We start from the raw sequence: 24,345 nt of genomic DNA, 5'->3' as shown, positions 1-24,345 counted from the left end.
TTGGTTTTAATAAAAAAAAAATCCGAACCAAACCGAATATAGGAGTAGCTATTTTAAATTTATTATTACACCTATATATATGTATACTTTTATACAAAGTTTCAAAAAATTTATAGTAAATGTTAACCGTTTGCTCTTTTAGAGCCTGATTGGCCAAGCTGCCAAAATATGCTTATTTTGAAAAGTAATTTTTACTTTTGAAAAAAAAAATGTTTGTGTTTGGCCAATTCATTTAAGAAGTATTTTTTGTAACATTTGGTAAACAAATTGAGTTTGGTCAATCTTTTTAAAAAGTACTTTTCAGTGTCAAATTACCAAAAAAGATAGTACCATGGTCTTATAATTCTTTTAAATAGAAAAATGAACTTAAATATTTATCCTAAGAGACTTTTATTATTTTTATTTTATTTAATTAAAATATAAAACATAAAGTAAACAAACATATTACAGATTTAAATTAATTTTATATATATAGTTATACCAAAGCATATGATATTATCTAATACAATTACTTATTGTTATATGGTGATTTGAGTAATTAAAATACATCATTCAGTATAAATTGAAATTTTATCCACAAATTACTATATATTGATAATCCATCATGAAATAATAAGTAAAGTCACTCACACATGATAATGTTTCTCAATAATTTCATCTTTACTTCTATCACGCAATGCCTCCATATTAGTAGAAGACTTGTCTCGCATTTCTAAAGGAATATCAGAAGGCCCATCTCCTTCATCAATCTCTGCAGTAATATCTTCATTAGTATAATAGTTGAATTCTTTATCGGTAGAAGAATATCGTCGAATGAAATTATGTTTAGTCATGGTAGTTGTAACTAGATAATTCTGAGTGTCAAACTTGAAAGATGGTATTAAGCATAAAATGGAAATAATTTTAAATATATAAAAAATCGTTAAGTATGTTTAAACTAATTCAAAAAGAGTAACTAATTATTAACAATACATAATATTTAATTTAATTTTTTAAAAATTTAAATTTAAAAAGAAACTAATTATTACCTAACTTTACTAACATTATCCTAAATTGCCAAGTGGCCTATTGTGAGGCTGTCACTTGACTTAATGTGGATGCATTTTTTTTTTAAATAATATAAAGATAGATTATGCAATGCGATTGTAAATATATTACCTATTTCTAGGTCATTTTCACAAATTAGATTTGATAACTGTTTTAAAGATTCGGAAACTAATAATATATAATAGAAGAAATTACAAATGATTATTTGTCGGAAGAGAATTGATAATCCAAAGAACGATGTCGATAATTTGCTTTAGTGTACAAAAATAAGAATATAATTTGGAAAGTTACAAGACATTATACAAAGAAAAAATCAAAAATAAGAAAAGTCACTAAAGAATTCGAAAAGTCACAATATGATTTACATGTATAATATCTTTAATTTTAATAGAATGGTAAAAACTAGAAACAAAAATGAAAAGAAAAAACTTAAAAATAGTAAGGGATAATTTGAAAAATATAAATTTATGGTGAGGCTAGTTTGATCAAACAGGCTCTTAGTACAGTTCTTTACCTTTACATTGTAGTTTGATTGGTAGTTTTTTTTGTGTGTTAAGTGTAAGAATCTATTTCATGTTAAAAATAATATATTTTTAATTGTGTCCTTAAATTATTCATCACTATTTGATTTAATTATCATCAATATATTTGATAAATAATAGATTTCTGAAAGGGCAATTGATTTCATAGTATTACGTTGAAATGTGGTTGCCAAAATATGTTTTTGGTAGTGTATGTCTTATATTTAAGAAAAAACCGATAAATAACCGAAAAACCGAAAAACCGAATCGAGAAAAATCGACTTAATTGGTTTGATTTAATTCTAATATTTAAAAAATTAATTTATTTGATTTGATTTATTTTTAGGGGAAAACAGGTCAAACCGAACCATGAACGCCCCTAAATTAACATGCTATAAGAAAGAAAGAAAGAAAGAAAGAAAGAAAGAAATAAAGCCCAGATTTTGTCGATTGGGCCTTCGACGGCCCAAGTTCTATGGCCACATAAAAATACGACGCCGTTATAATGGGAGCTTGTTTTATTTTTGAATAAACCCTGGCGCTGCTTTGCCCTAAACCGTGGTGGTCGTGTTCGATCGTGCTTCGACTTAAGCCCTAGTGTGTTCTTCAATTTCTTCAGCAACAAAATGAAGCTCGTCAGGTCCGTTTAAAATCTTCAATTTATTCTCAAGTTCTCTTTTTCTTTTTTCCCTTACGGTAAGCTTAAGTCATGGATTTGACCTTGAGTTTCTGTGCAGATTTTTGATGAAGTTGAACAACGAGACCGTATCAATTGAGCTCAAAAACGGCACCGTTGTTCATGGAACCATTACAGGTTACTCTCTCTACCTTTCTGTCAATTATACTGAGCTTTTTATTCTTACTGTATAATTCATGTAGCTATTTGCTTACTATGTACGACCTAAGTTAAAAAGAAAATCCTGCACTTCCGTAATAGCTGTATTAGTCACGCCAGTTCGTTACTCTAGTTGCTGGGAGGAATATGCAAGTTGCTGCAGTGAATTTTGGTTAACGTCACATGTTAAGTTTGTTTATACGTCAGGAATTGTAACTGCAATAGCTTACCTCACTCTCCGTCATTACCACCACTAGCAGAGTTTGATTCTGGATTTGAAGTTTATGGATTTTTTTTGTTGATTAAGTAATTTGTTTCATTAGAAGAAAAGGCATAAAAAAGATGCAAGATTACAAGGAGCTTAATTACTGGACACAGAAATACAAAAGAACATAAGTGAATTGCTAGCCCCTATACAATGTCTCAATGTAGAACAAGAGTGCTAACAAATACAAAAAACTGTCCAATACTAATTACTGGACAAATTTGTCCAGCAAAAAAGAGTAGTTAAACATTTGGCTTTAAGTGAGTGGTTTGGAGTTGAGATGCCATCAAAATATCTTCTGTTTCTCTCATTCCATAGACACCAAAAAATAATTGCAGGGATCATAAGCCAGATCTTTTTGATGGATTTATCAACGTTCCAAAGACTTCAACTCAAATATACCTCTCTCAGATTATGTGGCATGACTGAAGTTTATGGATTTCTACGGCCTCTCAATTTAATGTACTATAGTATGTGAATTTCTTAAGACATATATATGGTCTGTACAAAAGCTACCAGGTTCATGTGAACCCATAGGTTACACTATAGACCCGCCTCTCAACACGAGTCTCTGCCACTTGTCTGAATCTTTTCCCTTTTCTCCTCTCTAATTCTCTCCTTTTCTTCCTCTGATGTTCTGTTCAAATGCCAATAAGATTTTTTTTTCAAGTGCTTGGCTATTAATGCCTACTATCGATATAGTTTATGTCTAGAGCATTGTAACTCTTCTCTGTTAATTCATTAATTCAACTCTGTTTGAATATAAGTAAAATCTCTACTTCTCTTTCATGGCTGTACAAGTTGAAAGAAATTGATGGGTTGGTTACCCTAAATGTTCAATAATTTCTTCCTAAGAAAAAGTTTTTCCAGTACTATGGCAGACTTTGTTTTAGGCTCTCTAACACCGATATAATATCCTTCTCAAGAAACTATGCAAGGACCCACGGTGAAAATTCTAATCATTAATGACTTTTTGTGCATTCAAATACAACTATCTTGCCTCCAAATAGTTGGGTTGGCTATACGAATGATGAATTCACATTATCTGTTTTGTGCTATGCAGACGTTCATTAATTCACACTTATCTGTATACTAACATACAAATCTCTAAGCAAACTAAAGAAGAGGAACTTGGTGGCATAAACATGGTATTCATAGCATGTTTCTTGTTATTTTCTTAAGATATTTAATGATTTAACTCCATTTCACATAATCTTTCCTTTAAAATTGGTGGCACTCCTTTATGCATATTCTGGACTGTCTGCTGGAGAGAAATAGAGTTTGTTTTGATGGACAGAAATGTTAAAAGCAAGTGTTTTCACTTTGGTGTAGAAGTAGTCTAGTTGATGACAAAGATCATTGTATGGGGTTTCTGTAGTTGTTAGGGAGATGCTGTAACTGATTGCATGGATATTCCCAGCTGTCCTGTATAATTCAGTGGTACCATCTTCTTGTTCAAAAAAAAAAAAAAAACGGTGGTACCATCTTGGTACTTTTTAAGTAAAAATGTACAGGAAGCGAAAGTAGATGGGTGTTTATCCCTCTATATATATTACATAGTCTATCTAAAATTTGATGGAAAATTGAAACGTATTTGTCTTTCTTCTCTTCCAACTATCCAAACAACCAGATGTACATGGTTACCCTGCACTAAATGGAGGAAAATCAGTAGACAACAGATACTTCACTTAAGGGAGGTTATTAGTAGGATCTATCTCCTTTATGCTACCCCTTCCATTATAGAACCAAACAGTGTACGAGCTGAATCTAATGTAATGGCGACTTGAGTTTGAGATATAGTATTTCAAATACTTCTAAATTTTCACGGGTAAGACCATAAACATTTTGCTTCCAACAAAATGTCCTAGTGGTTAATGAAGTGTGTACAAACCCCAAAGGTCAGAGTTCAACTCTATGTTGCTTAGGTCCTCCAAAGATTCCACCACACCCGACATCACTTTTGGATTACCAGATACAAACCGGTAGCTTTTTTGGAGGATCCGGGTAACATATGTTTAAATTCCAGCAGAGACAAAAATGATAGATGATTTCTTTCCATATTCCTAAGTCTTGGTGGGCACAGTTACCTCATACCTATGCTGGTTGGAGCTAACAGATACCGGTGGAATAGTCGAAGTGCGCGCAAGCTGGCCGGAATACCATACTGTAAAAAAGACCACAACCATTATTTTGTTGATACAATAGGTCTATAATGTAATGCTCTTCAGGAATATAAGTGATGTAAGCCCACAATGTTTTGCACGTCGCTTTGTATTATTTTGAGACAACTGAACTTAGTCCTCTATACAAGTGAAAAATTCTATGTTGGAATCATTTGCTCCAAGAGAACCATGTTGCCTTCACCACATTGTTTTCCAAAATGTGCATTAGTTACTCTTATCCCCACAAATATGGCATTGATTGACAATCTTATGTTCAATGGTCATTTCATTTGTATAAAAAACTTGATTACCTAGTTGTTGCTATACCGTAACTTTATGGTGTAGAAGTGATTATATAAAAAATTAACATGATGATCGATGCCTTAACTTGTGTGGATTGTCATTGTTTATGTGAGGTGTGAGTAAGCTATTATTTAGAGTCTGTTTGCAAAGTCACCCTGTAATTGGAATTGGTGTAATTACTAGGATAATTACTAGAGTAGTAATTACACAGTTGTGTAATTACGACGATCTGTTTGTTTGTCATAGTGTAATTACAAGTTTACTGTTTGGTTGCACAAGTGTAATTACACAGTTAGATTACATTTCAAATTAAGTAATTATCAAAACTTAAAAGTTAATATAATAAATATATGCCTATAGATTTTTATAAGTATAAATGATATTATATTTTGTATTTAAGATGTATATAATAAATATATGCCTATACATTAATTTAGTAATCATATATTTATAACTAATATTATAGAAATAATTTATATAAATATTTTAAATTAATAATATTTAGTTTAGATACTTACAAAAATAAAAAAATATACGAATTTTGTAAGAACATCATGGAATTCATGTTTGATAAAATAAAGTAATATTTACAAATATAATGTCATAACATCATTCAAATGTTTGACAAAACTAATCTATTTATTCTAACTAAAAAATGAACATCATGCAATGTGAGCCAATACTACTAAAACAAGTAAATTTGAATCATGAATATAACACAATTTCAAAATTCAAAAAAAATAAAATAGTTTAACATATGTCAAATTTCAATATAATAATAGTAAGTTCCAGTGCAACTTAATAATTAGGAAACATGATAAGTTCATAACCACATTCAACAATGAAATTTCACTTTAATTGCATCACTCATTATATGACAGGTTTGTTAATGATTCTTTATTTCTAATATTAGGAGGTGTAATTTAAAAAAATAAAATAATAAATAAATAAAAAATAAAATATAGTAATCAATTACATGGAATCACGAGAAGTAAAGATAGAGAAATAAAAGATAAATAATGTACAAAGAAAAATATATCTTAAAATTTCAAAAGAAATTAAAAAGTAAAAATAAAATTAAAAAATTAAAATAATAGAAATAAAAAGTTATAAAGAAAATAAATTAAAATAAAAACAAAAAGGAAAGAAACTAAAAAGCAACCTTGTAATTACACAGTGTAATTACCACCAATTCTCACCTCCCCTTTGAGAATTGGAGAGTGTAATTACACCCCTCCAATTACATCCAATTCCATGCTGACCAAGTAATTACTTGGCCAAACAAACATGCCAAACTGTGTAATTACACCCAAATCCATTTCCAAGGTGGCTTTCCAAACAAGCTCTTAATGTTCAGAGGTTAAAGTTTTAGGTGTGCAAGGACAGAAGCTTAACACAGCAAGTTGAGTGCTAAGGCTGGTGGAATTTTATATTTGAGCATGTAGAAGTAGAACTAGTGAAAATAGTGAGAGCTAATTGTCATATGGGGTGTCATGTATCCTCCCCCCTCTTTCCTATAAGAAGCACATACACGGTTTAAAAAATAAACAGAAAAATAGGCATGCCGTGCAATCACGGGTCCCAATTTTGCATGGAAGCTGTAGTTGATGCTATCTCTGTATTGCAGTTTGAAAGTTATCTCTGTTTTGGAGAACGAGGGTAGTCTAAATAGATATTTGCCCTATTCTCCTCATATTTATAGCCCTCTATGCATTCTTCCATAATCTGTCGGATGACCTCTCCATGCTTTCTGATTTTTATTCTGTGAGTGGTTGCTTATGCTAATAGAAAATTGCTAGATATATTTGGGATATAGATATATGTTCTCTAGCCCATTGTTATGTGTTTTTGTATTAACTAATCACAATGGCTACTGATCTGTCTCCTTATTAGAACTGCTGAATTAAGGGTTGCGAGTTAGTTTCTAAGTAGAGTTTAATTTTTATAGGTGTGGATGTTAGCATGAACACACACCTGAAGGCTGTCAAACTTACACTAAAGGGAAAGAATCCAGTGACGTTGGATCACCTGAGTGTGAGGGGTAACAACATACGTTATTACATCCTCCCTGACAGCTTAAATCTTGAAACTTTGCTGGTGGAAGAAACACCTAGGGTGAAGCCGAAGAAGCCAACAGCTGGTATTGTCATATTCTCAAGGACTATGTTCAAAAGATTTTTTGCCTTCTAGCTGTATGGGTTAAATTTCCTTGATGCTTGGTCACCCTACTAATATCCCCTTCCTGTGATTCTTCCTCTTCAGGAAAGCCTTTGGGACGTGGTCGCGGGCGTGGTCGTGGACGTGGACGTGGTCGAGGCCGCTAAATGCATTTTAGCTCTTCTAATTTTTTGCAGTATGTCTATGTTAACGTATATGTATGGATGGAGAGATTTGCTCTTAGTTTTCCAGCGGAAAAGAGATCAATCTCATGCAACAATTTATTCTGGATCTTTAAAATCAGAGCATGTTATTTTGTTGCATCATATGGGCCACTACTCGTTCACTTCTGTTCCGCCTAAACAAGTCGGAACAATTATGGTTACTTTTGCATCTGCCTAGTTGCATCTCTTTTTTCTTTTTTCCCCTTACTATAGCTTCTAGCTTTTTCACTGCATTTAACCTTTACCAAACGGTTTGGTCCAAACCTCCATAGTGCTAACACTTGAAGGAAGAAAAAATGACTGCTTGCACATGGCCTGATCTGTCGAGTGCAGTTGTTACTGAAGTAGGAGAAAGGCCAAAACATTTCTCTCAGTAGCATTTGCCTTATTGAGTTGTTTTATTGTTATCAGTAGTGTTTGCAGACACGCACACATTTTCCTTCATAATTTAGTCTTTTATAGTCGAAAGGATTTTGTGCATGCGTGTATCTGGAATTTCTTTTCCTGACTTGTTTCTCTGTCAACATAAGAATCTATCAGCTACCGCTCAGTCTATAATTCATTTTTGGTTTCAAGCTGTATTTTTGCATTTTGATTCATTTCACCCAGTAACGTTCCAAACCGTGAAAACAATAGCCAATAGTAGTGTTTTCTCTCTTAATGAAAATGAGTCGGATTGGTGGGATAAGGGATTATAGTTTTGATTCCAGGATTAGCTATCTGAGGATTGTTTATATCATAATTGTGGTATTATTTTTGTACCACATTCTGTATGGGATAACAATTTCCAGAATAAAACAACTAAATGACATTTCTTTTTTTCTCGAAGTTTTTTAAGAAAGACGAGGTAAAAATTAGAAATATGAGTATATCCCAATTTATCTAGTTTAAACAAAACTCATATTTATATTATAATAGCCAATATTTTTAGTCTATTGAACTTAACATAAACTACTACAACAACAGCAAGCCCAGTGAGTTCCCACAAGTGAGACCTGAGGAGGTGAGTTGTCACAAGTGAGATCTGAGGAGGGTAGTGTATACGCATACCTTAACCTTACTCTAGGAGGTAAGAGAGGCTGTTTAGGCCCTCGACCAGGGAGTAGATGAAAAGAAGCATAGACCACAAGTAGTAAAACAAGAATCTTGTTATTATTTAATTCTCTTATTATAATTTAGGAATAATTTACTGCCCAACCAAACAACCCCTAAGTACTTAATTTGGACCAAATTGGGAATTTGAGGCCCCAAGTAATCGGGCCCTATTGAATTCCGTCTTAATAGCGCTAGCCCGAAACTTTTGTCTCACTATAAAGAATAGAGTAATAGTAAATCGTCTCGAGAGCTGCGACCTAAAACCCTCGTCTATACGACAAAAAATATTGGAATTTGGCGGTCAATCATCAATGGCGAAGAATAACTCATTGAAATCGGCAGCAGTGGTATTCGGAGCCCTAGCTTTTGGATGGCTGGCAATTGAGCTCGCTTTCAAACCGTGGCTTGATAAAGCTCGAGCTGCCATGGACAAGTCTGACCCTTCTCGTGACCCCGACGATGGTGACGCCGATCAAACTTCAGAAGCCGATAAGTCTCAGGTCGATGTTGATCCTCCCGAAAAAAGTAACTGAATTTTAGAGTCCGATTTAATATTTGGGCTGTAAACCCTGGTAATACAGTAAAAACAACTCTTAGGAGTATTATTAATGTGGTGACTTCTTCATTTCTGTTTTCCTAGTTCTTATAAAACAATCCAGTTTCTTATTGTTTATTACCCTTGAAGCGAAAAAGAAAAAAAAGTCATGCAAAAGTTAATTTGATTCAAGAGGGGATTTCGCTTAATGTGCTAGTTTAGATTGAATTTGATTAAAATGTCACTATATATCTTAAATATAAGTGTTTTTGAAAGATTGCATTTACTAGTCGTAGGATGTTATCTGACCTGTCCTTAATATAGAAAACATTTGAACGATTTGTTATGTTGATATATTACGCATATATATCTTTTGAAATTGGTAATGTGAAAATACTTAGTTCGGAGAATGTCACATTAGACAATAATGATATACATAAAGCAATGTTACTCAGATTCTGATTGATATCAGGAGATTGATAATTCAATACTCCTTTGTTTGTAGATATGTTCTTTACGCCAAACTGGGGGTCTTTTAGAATTATAGTTGTCTATATCTTACTTTTAAACCGGGATTAAAAGAACATTTGACAAAAATGAGTAATCAGATGCGGAGTAGGATTTGAAGCTTGTGGGTTCGGGATTCTAGTTCTTTTAAGTTATTGGGTTCTAAAATAATAATTTGTACATATTTCATAAATTTCACAAGACAAATACAGAATTTGTACAAAAGCTATTGTGTTCGGCTGAACCGGCAAGCACCGGGCTAGCTCCGCCCCTGCCCGGTTAATAATAATAACAGCTAGGATTACTAAATTTTAAATTCATTGTACAAAAAAGTTACCTATGTTTTCTTCCCACATTCCCACTTTCCTAAAGTTGGAAATAAGTAAACTTAATTCATCACTGCTCACCAGTCTGGTCTTTGCACTTTCATCTTTTCCTAAATCTGTCTTTAAATAATAACGTGTGGGAAGTACTTAAATCTGTCTTTAAATAAATAACGTGTGGGAAGTACTTTCTCTTTGCATTTCTGTTCAGTGTACACGTTAAAACTACATTTAAATGAGGGATTCCAATTATTTATTGCTTGTTTTCTATGGTTTGATTTGTATTTCTCTTGCCATTATGGTCAGTTTGTATTGACACATGAATACCCTACACATCACAAATCTCAAAAGGAGATTTACTGGGCGTTTGGACATAATTGTAAAATTCCAAAAAAGGGTGAAATTTTTTTCCAAGTGAAAATGGTATTTGTAATTTGGAGTTGTGTTTTGACATGAATATAATTTAGGGTTGTTTTTGATGTTTTGTGAGTGATTTGAGTGAAAATTTTGAAAGTTAGGTTTTTAGAGTTTTTCAAATTTTCGAAATTTTTCAAAATCGTCTTCAAGTAAAAATTAAAATTTTTATGAATAAACGCTGATTTTGAGAAAAGCAAAAAAAATTTAGGAAAAAAGGAAAAAATTTCTTTATGTCCAAACGGGCTCTTAGACTTTTAACGTGTTGTTGTTGATCCATCATACATCAAATAATATATTAAAGGATTGTCTACAGTTGATACACCGCATATTGCACCAAATAATGGGCAGACATAAGAATTTGGAAAATTGTTTTTTGCTGATTTTTCATGCACAGACAGAGTTGATTGAATGGATGCTTGTCATTAAATTTGATTTGACTACTTAATTTCTCATAATCTCACCAGATTCATGGGCTACACATGAATAATACGTGAAATATTTTTCATAAAGCACTATTTTTTAGTGGTAATTAGTTATCTATAGATATCATTTGCTATATTATGGATTGTAGATACGTTTTCTGTTGTTATAAGATGTATTTAAGCTACTATATTCATGAATACAATAGCAAAAATAGGCGTAAATAAGGGAAGTCCACCTAATCAGTTTGTTATATTCGACTGTATTCATGGCGTGAAACATGGGATTACAGCTGGACAGATTATTGTATTCGACTGTATTCGACTATATTCACAGCGTGAAACAGGGGACTACATTGTTTTTAAACGGAAAGTGTATTAATTAACATAATAGACTCCTAATATAACTCAACAAACTCAATTATAACACACAAAATTTGTATTTTCCGGTTATAAAAAAGATTTTCAACCGAAAAATACCCCAAAAAACATAGCAATCTTCAGAGAAATTTGATAATACATCTGAATACATAAATTATATTAATTAAAAAAATATATGAATATATTTATGGCATATAGCGAGACAGTGAATACAATAAAATACATAGAATACAGTGGGATACATTGAAATACAATAAAAAAAGACAGTGAATACAATGAAATATATGGAATACAACGAGACACATTGAATTACAATGAAAAAAAAGACAATGAATACAATAAAATACATTAAAATACAACGTGATACGTTGAAAATATATTGAAATATATTAACAGAAAATCAAGTTGCTCAGCCCCAAACTCCGTCGTCTTTGTTCAAGAATAAACCCTAATTTTCGGCGAATTCGTCGTCGAGCAATGATGGCAGAATAAGGACTCTTTAAAGCTTGAATCTTGTATTGAAGATGACGGAAGTTGAGAACCTCGAGTTATCGCTTTCCCAATTGGTTTTGGATAATGTTGAAGTTCCTGCCATTGGGATAATCGTACCACAAATCAAGTTATTCATGAAGAGAATCGAGTGGAGTTGTTTTGGCCATGGTGTAGGAATTGGGTCGTTGGATTTTGAAGCATTGATTAAAGTGAGGCAAATAGAAGATGCCGTTAGAAGGAGGAGGAGAGCGGAAATTTTAATGGGATGGGGGAAGATGATGACATGTATCAAAGTAGAGAAAGAATGAAAATAATATAACTGAATAGCGTAATTAGTGGCTTAGGGGTAGGAGGTAACCAAAATTAGATATTTTGCTATAAACATTAAAAGGTATCTATAGAATATAATTCTCTTAAATAGTATTTATTTAAAATAAATAAGGTGTTAACCTTTGCTATAAGAGGTAAAAATTTCTAATATGTATGTCCAAACGACAATACTTTAGAAATAAATTCAGTTTCAACATCAACTACTATGCTCCCGTTTTGGACATGGATATTTTTTACTTTGAAAACAGTGTTTGTACATGATATTTGATCTTTTTGTAAATTTAATTGGGCCAGTTTTTTAGTATCATTTTGAAATTTTTACCTCCTATAGCAAACCTTTACACCTTCTTTATTATAAATAAATATTTTTTTTTTATAAAATTATATTCTATAGCTACCTTTTAGGTTTTATAGCAAATTATCTATTTATGGTCACTTCCTGTTGTTAAGTCATTAAATACGCTCTGAAATATTTTTCTCTCTCATACTTTCTATTATCTCTCCTAATAACACCGGTATTATATACAATTTTGTTAAACTCACGTTCTCTCTCCACTATCTCTCTCCCAACCAAGTATTTTTCCCACGAATACAACCTCCATTATCAACTGATTCATCTCAATTCTCTCTCTCAATTTTCAAAATTGTTTGCCCAAAAAAGTTGTGGTAAGTGTTAAATTTTTTAGTTTTTCGGTGGCACATGTATTATTCTGTATATCTGTACTTTGTTTTTGTAGAAACAATCACCATTGTCATCTTTTTACAGAAAACTCGAATTTTCTTCTCCAATGGCTGATTCAACTCCTTACAAGAGGGTTATCCGAGGTATACCGACCAAAACACTCAATTTCGAAGAGCCATCTTTCGATTTGCAAATCACTCAAGCGGAACATGTATTTGCAGGTTCAACAACAAATACAGTTGCGGAAAAGAGAACAAAAATATGCAATGACACATCGAAACAAGTCCAATTTGAGAAAATTTGAAAGAATCAACACTTTCATTGTTTGTTTTTAGATGTATTTAGATATATTTTGATGTATTTAGATGACTTTCACAGTTGTACTTATGAATGTGTTATGTATTTCAAATACATGTAGTCATCTGTGTTTTACTGATAAATAGTTATTACAGTGACTTTCACTGTTTGTTTTTAGATGTATTTAGTTGTATTTACAAGACTTTCACTGTTGTACTTATGAATATGTTATGTATTCCAAATAACTGTATTCATCTAAAATGAGTACATGTTTTGAAATCTACAGAACGATAGCAGCAGAAAAAGGAGGGATTGAAAGTTTAGAGATTGCTCTGTTTTGTGGTCTTTTTAGGCTGGAAAATCTTTTCTTTAACGTGAAAAATAGATTCTGCGTGTTATAGTTGAGTTATATTAGGAGTCTATCACGTTAATTGATTCACTTACCATTTTAAACAACTGAAAAGACAATTTTTTACGCAGTTTACGTTACTGTATTCACAAATACAGTTCACGAATACAGTCGAATACAATCAAATACAACCGTTGCTTAGCTGGATCACCCGTTTCACGCCGAGTTTTGCTACTGTATTTATGAATACGGTAGCTTAAATACATCAAATAGACTCTATAACAACTGAAAATATAACTATAGGAAGTAATTTAGTAAATGATAGCTATAACTAGTTAATAACCACTAAACAATAATGATTTGTGAAAATTTCTCTAAAATTTTCTTCCACTCGTAAAATTTTAATTTTTTCCCAAGTAAAATACATGTCCAAAATAACTTTTAACTTTCAAAATTCAATTTTCAACGTAATTTCGAAAACTCTTGTTGTTAAGTTACAACTAAATTTATATCCAAATACTAGCTTAGTTTTTAGGATTGGTGAGTGTTATAGACAGTAGAATAGCAATTAATCAGTTTTGGGGACAGGTGCAGCACTCAGCTCTCTTTTTTACAAGCACGAAACAATAAACAACTGTTGTGGCATCGTGTGGGTGAATTTAAGTTGGCTGACATATGTCTTCTGCTTATTAGCTGTATTAGTTAACACTCATTTCGGTACTTTCTTATCTCGATTACAGCTATTGTTTAACAAATCAAGAAATTAAGCTACCACTTAGGTCGTTTGGTATAAGGTATAACAAGCTATAATAGTGGTATACAAATTTAATATCATCTTAATACTTTATTTGGTTAGCTAATCAGGTATAAGTTATTCTGATGTTAATTTTAGCACATGTATAACTTATACCTTCTTCTTAAAAATTATGCAATTGTCATTCTTAATAAACATACCAAACAATGAATAAACAACAATCCCAGCATAACTTATCCCAATATAACTTATACCAGCATAACTTATACCGATATATATCGTATTCCAACCAAACGATCCCTTAGGAAGTAACATTTAGGAATTGTTAACTATTACTAATATCCAATAAAAAGCTACTCTTTACACGTAATATTTCTTTGTAAATTATAATGTACCCTCTATCAAGAACGAATGAACGTTTCAGCAGCAGGCACATGCAAAGCGAGCATTCAGATCCCATATATTAATACTCCCTCGCGTATGCATATTAAAAATTAATTAATAATAAAATTGATCATACTAATTTTAATTTATTCATTGAAAATATAACAGATACTCCTTGACTCATTATTTCAAGAGCAACTTTGGAAAAAAGAAGTTAATCCCTTCTTAATATCTAAAAAAACAAATATTGCGAATCACAAAAAAAAGTTAAAAAATCAATTAAAATAGATCGAAGGAAGTACTTATTTGTCAATATTCAATAGAGTTACTACTTTCAGTTCATCCATTTTTTATTACTCATCTTGAATTTGTGTTATGTAGCTCTCTTACAATTCTCAGAGAAGTTTTATTTTGCGTCTCGTACAACTGACACTAGTTACTACTTTTTTTTCCCAATTCTCATGACCAGAACTTAAAACATCTGATCAGATTAATAGAAGGAATAGTCTAGTCCACAGTTTTATTTGGCAGTTCATCTCATCTGTTAAGTTCATGCCATTGCAGCAAAAGAGTATATATAATATTACCCCAAATTAATAACATCTGCCTTTTAAAACTCTTACACATAGTCTTTTTTTTTATTTTAAAAAAAAAGACACATCTATTAGCATTAATCCAAGTTTTGTCTAATCAATGCTTTATTTCTCTTGATTACTTACTTAATAACAGTCTATATATTGAAAAAAAGACATATTTTAGCACAAATTTACGTAATTTGCTAAGATGGGAATGCAGTAATATCTATTCTCGTAAAATTTTGGGATCCACTTAACTACTTAGAAACTCGAGTTTTTTGCATGTAAAGGAGACAAATTTTTGCATTTTGTAGTGAAAATGAAGTGCTCTACAATTCCGTTCTTTTTTGACATCCCACGTTAAGCCCACGTTCCCACAGATTCTCCCTTAAACTTCCCGGCGGTTCCACCGGCTTTGTACAGTTCCTTTTCACCGCTTTTCCGACATCTTCGCCAATAGTACTAAAAAATAAAGTAAAAAATAAATTAGTACTCAAAGGTAAAAAAATGTGTAAAAGAAGCCATGGAAATTTCTCTCTGTTGTCCCTTTCTTCAAAACGAGCATACCAAAGCTTTAAAGCTCACCTTTTTTTTTTGCTTATTATTACCAGAGAGCAATGTGTAAACTGCATTTTTTTGCATGGACCCATTTTAGCCGTTTTATTTTGAATGTTTGTCTTTAATTTGTCCACAACTGTCCCCACCTCATCATCCTCAACTTCTTCTAACTCTGTCCTCTTTTACACACACACACACACATATTTTCTCTCTCTAAAGAACCCCACTTAGCTACTGAAAAAGCTCTCTGTGAAACACTTTTCTATATCTTCTCAAAACAAAAACCCTCCAATATTTTTCAACTTTTTTATTTTTTATTTTTTCCTCATTCTTTTGTGCTTTTTCGAGACTTGTTTATTCTATTTTGCTAATCCTGTTCATCCCAGGAAGTCTTTTTTTTATAGTCTAAAGCAGAGATGAGTGAAACCCCATCTCCTAGAATCTTAAACACAATGACCCAATTGAAAATTTTCAAGAAATTCAAGCGCTTGAAGCTTTTTGAGCCATCACCAGGTGTACTTGGCTGTTTTTTCTTCACTGTTTGCTTATTCTTGTGTCTCTTCTTGTTAGATTACAGAAAAGTAAACAAAGGGCCTCGTTTGTATCAGCAAACATCCTTGTTTGCTACGTGGATTGGGCTCAATGGATCGTCTGTTCCATATAACAAGAGTGAAAAGTTGGATTTTTTTGAGAAGGGAGCAGAAAGTTGTGATCTTTTTGATGGGATTTGGGTTTGGGATGAAAGTTATCCACTGTATAAATCAAAGGATTGTAAGTTCTTGGATGAAGGCTTTCGTTGTTCTGAGAATGGTAGACCTGATAATTTTTATACTAAATGGCGTTGGCAACCTAAAGATTGCAACTTGCCCAGGTTTATTTACTTAATTTTCTTCTTGTACTTTATTACTGTGTGTTTGAGTTCTACTGGTAATTTAAGTAATGAATTTAAAAGAGAAGAAAGTGAAATAATTGCTTAAACCGTTTAGGTGTTGATATGATATGTTTTTATAAACCCCTAATTTGATATTCTGGCATAGCTTTTCCTGCTCATTTAAGCTGATTAAGGGTCTACAAATCTAAGTTATATATACTCATAGTTAAAGAATTCTTTACACTATAAGTGAACTTGAACCTAGATTAGTAATCATTTTTAGCAAGTGAAAGAATTGCTTGAACCGTTAAGGCTTTGATTATGTTTTAGAGAACCCCTAATTTGATTATCTTGCATTGATTTCCTGCTTGTTATACACATTTATGGTGTAAAGCACTTTTTGTACTATCAGTGAATTTCAACCTGTAATAGCAGGTTAGTTACCGTTTTTAGCAGATTACCAACTTATCAAGAGATGACTTGCAGCTGATAGTGTAAATAATTTTTATACTGCGAATCCATAGAACTTAAACTCAGGTTCTCCACATTGAATAACTGTGTGAATTTTATTATATAAACTAACAGAGCAAAATTTTGTTACACAATCAGCATAATTAACTGGTTGTAGTAGGTTCTCATTCTATTTTGCAAGTTACCATTTCAGTCTTGATATAAAGAATTACCTATTAGGCCAATTTTACTTGATGGTGTGTATAAAGAATATGTACATCTGTCTGTGCTTAGAACTTAAACTCTTACTGTGTTGGGTCTCGTTTAGCGTCATTTAAAGTTGTTAGCTTGACGATTTAAGTTTAACATTGTTATTTTAAGAGGACTTTGACCTTAGTTGGTGAGAGCTTTTCATAATCTTTTCCATAATTATTGAATGCAAATTTTGGTGTTTTGATTACTTGTAAGCAGATTCGACGCAAAAATTATGTTAGAAAAGCTGCGAAACAGACGGGTTGTATTTGTTGGGGATTCAATTGGAAGAAACCAGTGGGAGTCTCTTCTCTGCATGTTGTCTTCTGCAGTTCCCGACAAAAGCAAGATATATGAAGTCAATGGAAATCCTATCACCAAGCACATGGGCTTCTTGATTTTTAAGTTCAAGGATTTCAACTGCACTGTTGAGTACTATAGAGCTCCGTTCCTAGTGTTTCAGGGTCGTCCGCCTTCGGGGGCTCCCAAGAATGTTAAATTGACATTGAGGTTAGATCAAATGGATTGGAGCTCTACTCAGTGGAAAGGGGCAGATGTTTTGATATTCAACAGTGGTCACTGGTGGATTCATGAAAAAACTATTAGAGAGTAAGCTCTTTTCTTTCTTTATCAATTTAAGCCCATAATTTTCTTGCTTGTTAACTGATACATTGAATCTTATTGAACACTGATTTTATTTTTATGTCAAGAACTAAGTCCAATAGAGCTGCTGCAAATAAATTATAGCCCTGCTATTATTAGAATCATTCCCAACACAGCCAATAGTTGTATTATACTGTTTGTTGCTATGGTTATATATATTTCCTTTCTAGATTTTGCATTTAGAAAGCTAGAAGTATGGCCCCTTAATAACTAGACATATACAAAAAACTCTATTAATTAAATATCTGCCAAAGATTGGTAAAACATAAAGAAAGTTGTCAACAACCACAAGAGTGCATAGAGAAAACTAGCATAACCATTTGCCACATATTTCCAGAACCTTCAAATTTATTGAGCTACTTTATGGCAAGGATTTTCCATGGAGAAGAAGAGTACGTCACAGAAGATCAAATAACTGATAACCATTAGCGAGCACCTTGGCTGCCGTGCGCTTTATATCTTCCTATGCTCTCTTTGCACATTGTGAAAGGAAAAATAAACGGATGGGAGGGTAGAGTATTGAAAAGTATTGGTGCTCAATGTCCCTTTTGGATTGTGCCCATGCACTAAGCATGTTTTGCATCTACAAGATGTCTGGTGTCCCATCATTCATGGTTATTTATGTCCTTATGTTAAATTTGGCAGTGAAGGATTCAGCTAATTGATCTAAACTATGTACCTTGAGTAGTGGCTATGTACAGCGAAATAGGTTTGGCAGTACAGTCACTGGAAATGGTTCAGTAATAGGCTTAGTCATTTAGCGTAACAATAAGATTCAGAATTTAACTCCTCTGTCATGTAGCTATAGTAAATATATAAAAGTTATTATGATATGTAGAATTGAAGGGGGTAAATTTGAATATCCGCATGCTGAAGCTTCTTTAAATATGTTTTAGCTCTTTCATTTGGCCTTTTTTGTGTTAGCCTTGAGGTTGGCCTTCTTTCTGAAATTGAAAGGGTTTAGTGAGGCATAAGTGATTAGGAGTTGTCGTTGGATTCTATTAGCTAAAAAATGTTACAACTATTATGTATTCCCTAGTAATATTTATTAGGGAAAAACAACATAATTTTTCTGGATAAGTAGCTTAAGAGGTTTATATGAAGCTGTTTACTCGGATTTAGTTCTCTATTGTCCTCATCACCTAAATTTATTCCTCAAGGTGGTTTAGATGTGTTGCTTCTCATCACTAAGTGGTGTATTATCATTAAGCACTTTAAGTTTGCGTTTCAACTTTTGTTGCTTTACCTGTTACACTAATAAGTCTAAATTATTTGTGACTTCTTGATTTCCTTACTTGATAGGGGATGTTACTTTCAAGAAGGTGGAGAAGTCAACATGACCATGAGTATAGAGACTGCATACCAAAAGTCTATTTTGAGATTGGTTGATTGGATAGGTCATGAAGTGAACATGACCAAGACGCATGTTGTATTTCGAACTTATGCTCCTGTCCACTTCAGGTATGTCTTGGTCTTGGTCTGTTGAATGAAGGTAACTTTCTATATGACGTAGGTACTGAGTTTAGACCTAGCTAGCCCTCGGAAATTTCTCGATTATCACAAATAAAATAAAATAAAAAGAGAAGAAGAAGAAGAGGAAGATGAGAACATTTAAGGTTATTAGATTCATAATCTTAGTATCTATTGGTCATATTAAATGAGTTCTGAGTTGTTATTGGTAGTGGTTGTACTTTTACTATCCTGTAGAAATGGAAGATATTGAGTGTGTACATGTCACACAAGGTTGAGAAAACACACACACGGTATGTATGTCCATTTATCTGTACGCCTGTGTGTATCTCTACCCCACATTCAATGTTTCCTTTGCTTTAAACAGACAGTTTAAGAAAATAATAGGTCAAAAGATCTCCATACGACCTCCTCTTCCCCAAATTGTCTCTCAACATGCATATTTCAGTGGCATTCGTTATGTTCGAACTTCTATTTCCAACATGGACATATCTCCTGTTACTACGCTATTTTCAATAATCAGATGGCAAAGTCCATGCTTACATCTTTCAATTCATGAGTTGGCAACATATTTTGTGACGTTATAATATACATCCAGATTAGTTTATTCATTGCTTCATTATACATCTAGTTGTATTTATTCAGTCAACAAGCAATTAATGAATTACTTTGATGAATAGAGGTGGGGACTGGAAAACTGGTGGTAGCTGTCATCTGGAGACACTACCTAATATAGGATCGTCCCAAGAGTTGCTGAAGACGTCATTTGAATATAACACAGTGATTAATGTGCTGTCAGAGCAACAGAAGAAATCAAAAGCGTGGAACTTGGATTTACTGAATGTAACAGGAATGACATTTCAGAGAAGAGATGGTCACTCATCTTTGTATTACTTAGGTCCTAAGGTTGGGCCAGCTTCTCTCCACCGCCAAGACTGCAGCCACTGGTGTCTCCCCGGTGTCCCTGATACATGGAACGAGCTTCTCTATGCCACCTTCCTCAAACGGGAGTTAGCTCGTGCAAATTTTTCCAAACAAACTTCTTGATCTCCCACATGATAGGTAAAGAGATCCGCGAAACCATGTCACCATGTTGTCTCCGACATTTCAAATGTTACACCTTGTGTACCAAATGTAAGAGGAGTTGATTTTTTAAGTTGGAGGATTTCCTAATCCTAGTACACTTGCAGTCTCGTGGAGTATAAGACGCATGCCTTGGAAAGGAAACTCGAGTTAGAAAATCCTCAACTTTTGCGCTCCATGGTATATTGCTATGGAGATTAAACATAAGGAATGTGCCCTTTTTCAAGATTAAATTTGAAATTATTTAGGGGCATTCTCTTCTGAGCTGATGACATTCAACTTATGCAGTTTGTATACTTAGGATTATGTAGAATCTTGGACTTCACCAAATTATTGGATTGTACATAGCATTGTGTGTTGTATAGCTGAAGAGACATTAACCTTTTATACAAAATCCTGCGTATTTGATGCAAGCTGTCCCAATTGCAAAATTGTAAATACTTTGCTTTTTTATATTTTACGACAAGCTTGAGTTGAATTGGTCTTTGTCATCCCCAATGTTCGTCATGTTAATTCATAATGTGAACTTATTTAGACAATGTTTTTGGGCAGTACAGCTTCATAATTTTTCTTTTTGTTGTGAGCTATTTGGTTTGGATTAGTAACGACAGGTATTGAAGCAATCCAATTATCAGCACGTAACAACAATTTATTACCCTGCAAGAGAAAACGTTTGCTCTATTCGTTTCATTTTATGCGACTTTATTTATTATTTTGTTAAATTTAAAAGAAAAAGGATCACCTTTTTGAAAACAATTTTACGTAATTTTTTTTTATTTTATCTTGAGTGACAAGCTTATGAAGCCACAAATGTTATGGCTATGTTTAATTACAAGTTTCAAAATTTTATTGCCATACAAGAGTTATGACATAACACAAAACAACAAGCTAAAAAGTCATTGTTTCTTTTTTTAAACTTAATGGTCAGTCAAATAAAATTACATAAAGTGAAACAATGTAAGTACCAAGGATAAATGACAAATTTGTGATATAATTGAAGAACACACACGGTCAAAGCTGTTTATTGTTAGTATAGATTGGTGTTTTTGTCAACTAGAGATATCTTTAGAGAGAAATTTTGGAGAGAAAATAACATATTATATATATATATATATATATATATGATAGTTAGTGGTGGTGATGGCTAACGATGGTGCTTGTGAATGCTTCCTAGAGGCAGTGGTTGGTGGTGGTTCTAGGTAATAGCTAGTGGTGATTGATAGTGATAGCGATTATGGTTGAGGATGGAGGTGGTGAGTGATAATAATTAATAATGGTGGGTGATGGTGGTGGTTGTGATTGAAGAAGGTGGTGGTAGTTTATAATGGTGGACAGTGCCGGCTACGGTTATTGATGATGATGGGGTAGTTAGTTATGGCAGTTGAGGTGGATGAGTTTGTGGTTACAGTTGAGAATGATGGTGGTGAGGTAGTGGGGATAATTGGTGGAGGTTGTCGATAATGGTGGCGGTTATGATTGAGTATGGTGGTGGTGTGTGGCATGGTGATAGTTGATAATGGTAGGCGATGTCGACAATTAATAATGAATGTGGATGATAGCATCTTAATGAAATTAAGTCTTTGTTGTAGATCTTAATCATACAGACCTATTCAGACCCATTAAGTGATTGTGAAGTGAAAATGTGATGACCCAAAGGGTCATCTTTCGTTTTAGAATCCGATTCCGTCGAGACCTTAAAAATCTCATGTTCATTCTCCTCGATTTGCGTGCGCAGTCCGGGAGCATTTCCGGAAAGCCTTTATGTGAAATTTAAGAAAAAGAATATTGAATTTTACTTTTAAAATTAATTAAAGTTGACTTCGGTCAATATTTTTAGCAAACACACTCGAACCCGTGATTTGATGGTCCCGTAGGGTCCGTAGTAAAATATGGGACTTGGGCGTATGCCCGGAATCGAATTCCGAGGTCCCTAGCCTGAGAAATGAATTTTTGAAGAAAATTGTTTGGTGGAAAATATAAGAATTTTTAGAAATGGAATGGAGTGTGATCTCGTTGGTATCGGGTTCGTATTTTGATTTTGTAGTCCGGTACAAGTTTGATATAGTATTTAAGTCGTATCTGTGAAATTTTATGAGAAACGGGACTGATTTGACGTGATTCGGACGTCCGGTTGTGAAAATAAAAATTTCAATGTTCTTAAAGATTTCATGAGTTTTGGTGTTAAATTCATTGTTTAAGATGTTATTTTTGCGATTTGATCGCACGAGCAAGTCCGTATGATGTTTTTAGACTTGTGTGCATGTTTGGTTTGGAGCCCCGAGGGATCAGGTGAATTTTGGATAGGCCACGGAGTGAGTTTGGACTTAGAAAATCTGTTGTGCATCTGGTATCTATTGCAGGCCTCTGATCTCGCAATTGCGAGATCAGGCTTCGCATTTGCGAGCTTCACAGGCTTGGCAATTGCGAGGGTTTTATCGCAATTTCGATGATGACCTGGGCCAACATAGTTCGCATTTGCGAACTTTTCTTCGCGTTTGCGAAGTCATCAGGGAGGGGCAACCATCACAATTGGGACCAAAGGTTCGCAATTGCGATAGTAGCAGACATGCAGCAGGTTTGCATTTGCGATGCATGTCTCGCATTTGAGAGCTTCGCAATTGCGAAGCTCTGGCCGCAAATTAAATGAGTATGGATATTAGTTGAGTATTGGCTCAAGTTGAGATTTCTGTTGTGAAATTAAATGATAAAATGAAGTTATTTGATTGTGATGTCATATTCGGGTTGTTATTGTTTCTATTTATGCATATGGTGAGGAAGAGTGATAAAGCACAAAAGGGTGATGCTGTGCACATTTACATTATTCATATGATGAGGAAGAGTGATAAAGCACGAAGGGTGATGCCGTGCATATTTCTATTATTCATATGGTGAGGAAGAGTGATAAAGCACGTAGGGTGATGCCGTGCACATTTCTATTATTGATTGCATGGTGAGGATTGAGAGTAAATTCACGAAGGGTGATACCGTACACTTTCTGTTTGCTATGTTTATTTGTTGTTATCGGTTCTAGTGTTCTAGTTGTTTAGGTTCCTTTACTGCTGTGATTCTTTGTGTTGGAACCCCCATAGCATGATTCCCCTTCCCGTTCATTTCTGCTCAGTTTTTAATATTTGTTATTCAGTTAGTATATTGTTTAACTACACAGAGTTTATATTGTTTGTCGTGTCCTAGCCTCGGCACTACTTCGCCGAGGTTAGGCTCGGCACTTACTAGTACATGGGGTCGGTTGTACTGATACTGCACTCTGCATTTTCTTTGCAGAACTCGGTACTGGACCATACTGATCAGAGTTTGAGGTTGCTGCCTTTAGTCCACAGGAGACCCAAGGTAGATCTGCCGGCGTTCGCAGACCCTGGAGTCCCCTTCCCTTTATCTTAGTTCCTATTTTCTTTCATTCCGAGAAATAGATGTATTTTTTCCGTTAAACTAGTATTTGTAGAAATTCTTAGACGTTTGTGAATTGTGACACTAGATCATCGGGGTAGCCTTGTTTTAGAGTTTTGAACTGTTATGAAACTTTCGCACTTTATGTTTGCTTAGCTTTAGCTATTATTTATTATTGTTTGAGTTAATAACTAATGCGTTAGAAATGTATCTGTTGGCTTGCCTAGCTTTCAAGAGTAGGCACCATCACAATCCTAACGGTGAAAAATCCGGATCGTGACAAGCTGGTATCAGAGCACTAGGTTGTCTAGATCTCACAATTCACGAACAAGCTAGGTACAGTCTGAGGGATCGGTATGGAGACATCTGTGCTTATCTCCAAAGGCTACAGAGTTTAGGAATAATTTCACATCTATTCTTCTCTGTCATGCGATTTGATTTTCTCAATGCTTATTGAACTCCTACTTTGTTCTTTCGCAGATGGTGAGAACACGTACCGCTTCATCAGCTGATCAGCAGCCCAAGCCCCCAACGACAGC

The 24,345-nt window shown here is 33.6% G+C and overlaps 2 protein-coding genes across 2 annotated transcripts; both read left to right on the top strand.

The window, feature by feature from the left end:
- The first annotated feature begins 2,101 nt into the window (after positions 1-2,101).
- LOC107776869 (small nuclear ribonucleoprotein SmD1b) lies at positions 2,102-7,613 on the top strand. The gene is made up of 4 exons (XM_016596810.2): positions 2,102-2,208; positions 2,306-2,382; positions 7,082-7,273; positions 7,396-7,613. Exons 1-4 carry the CDS (start codon positions 2,195-2,197, stop codon positions 7,455-7,457), a joined length of 345 nt encoding a protein of 114 aa, XP_016452296.1. The 5' UTR covers positions 2,102-2,194; the 3' UTR covers positions 7,458-7,613.
- An 8,101-nt stretch (positions 7,614-15,714) lies between these two features.
- LOC107776870 (protein trichome birefringence-like 10) lies at positions 15,715-20,892 on the top strand. The gene is made up of 4 exons (XM_016596812.2): positions 15,715-16,483; positions 17,405-17,794; positions 19,151-19,309; positions 19,999-20,892. The coding sequence occupies exons 1-4, from the start codon at positions 16,029-16,031 to the stop codon at positions 20,363-20,365; spliced, it is 1,371 nt and encodes a 456-aa protein (XP_016452298.1). The 5' UTR covers positions 15,715-16,028; the 3' UTR covers positions 20,366-20,892.
- The last annotated feature ends 3,453 nt before the right edge of the window (positions 20,893-24,345 follow it).

The sequence above is a fragment of the Nicotiana tabacum genome, chromosome 8 (assembly GCF_000715075.1).
Source record: "Nicotiana tabacum cultivar K326 chromosome 8, ASM71507v2, whole genome shotgun sequence".
Classification (NCBI taxonomy): Eukaryota; Viridiplantae; Streptophyta; class Magnoliopsida; order Solanales; family Solanaceae; genus Nicotiana; species Nicotiana tabacum.
Note: the sequence above shows the minus strand (reverse complement) of the source record. Positions and strands in the feature narration are given on the sequence as shown.

Bases quoted from the DNA above. Each gene is read 5' to 3' on its own strand.
- LOC107776869 (XM_016596810.2), top strand. The intron at 2,383-7,081 runs GTTACTCTCTCT...TAATTTTTATAG, and splicing joins TGTTCATGGAACCATTACAG to GTGTGGATGTTAGCATGAAC. The intron at 7,274-7,395 runs GTATTGTCATAT...CTTCCTCTTCAG, and splicing joins GCCGAAGAAGCCAACAGCTG to GAAAGCCTTTGGGACGTGGT.
- LOC107776870 (XM_016596812.2), top strand. From the start codon at position 16,029: ATGAGTGAAACCCCATCTCCTAGAATCTTAAACACAATGACCCAATTG. The intron at 17,795-19,150 runs GTAAGCTCTTTT...CTTACTTGATAG, and splicing joins CATGAAAAAACTATTAGAGA to GGGATGTTACTTTCAAGAAG. The intron at 19,310-19,998 runs GTATGTCTTGGT...TTTGATGAATAG, and splicing joins TATGCTCCTGTCCACTTCAG to AGGTGGGGACTGGAAAACTG.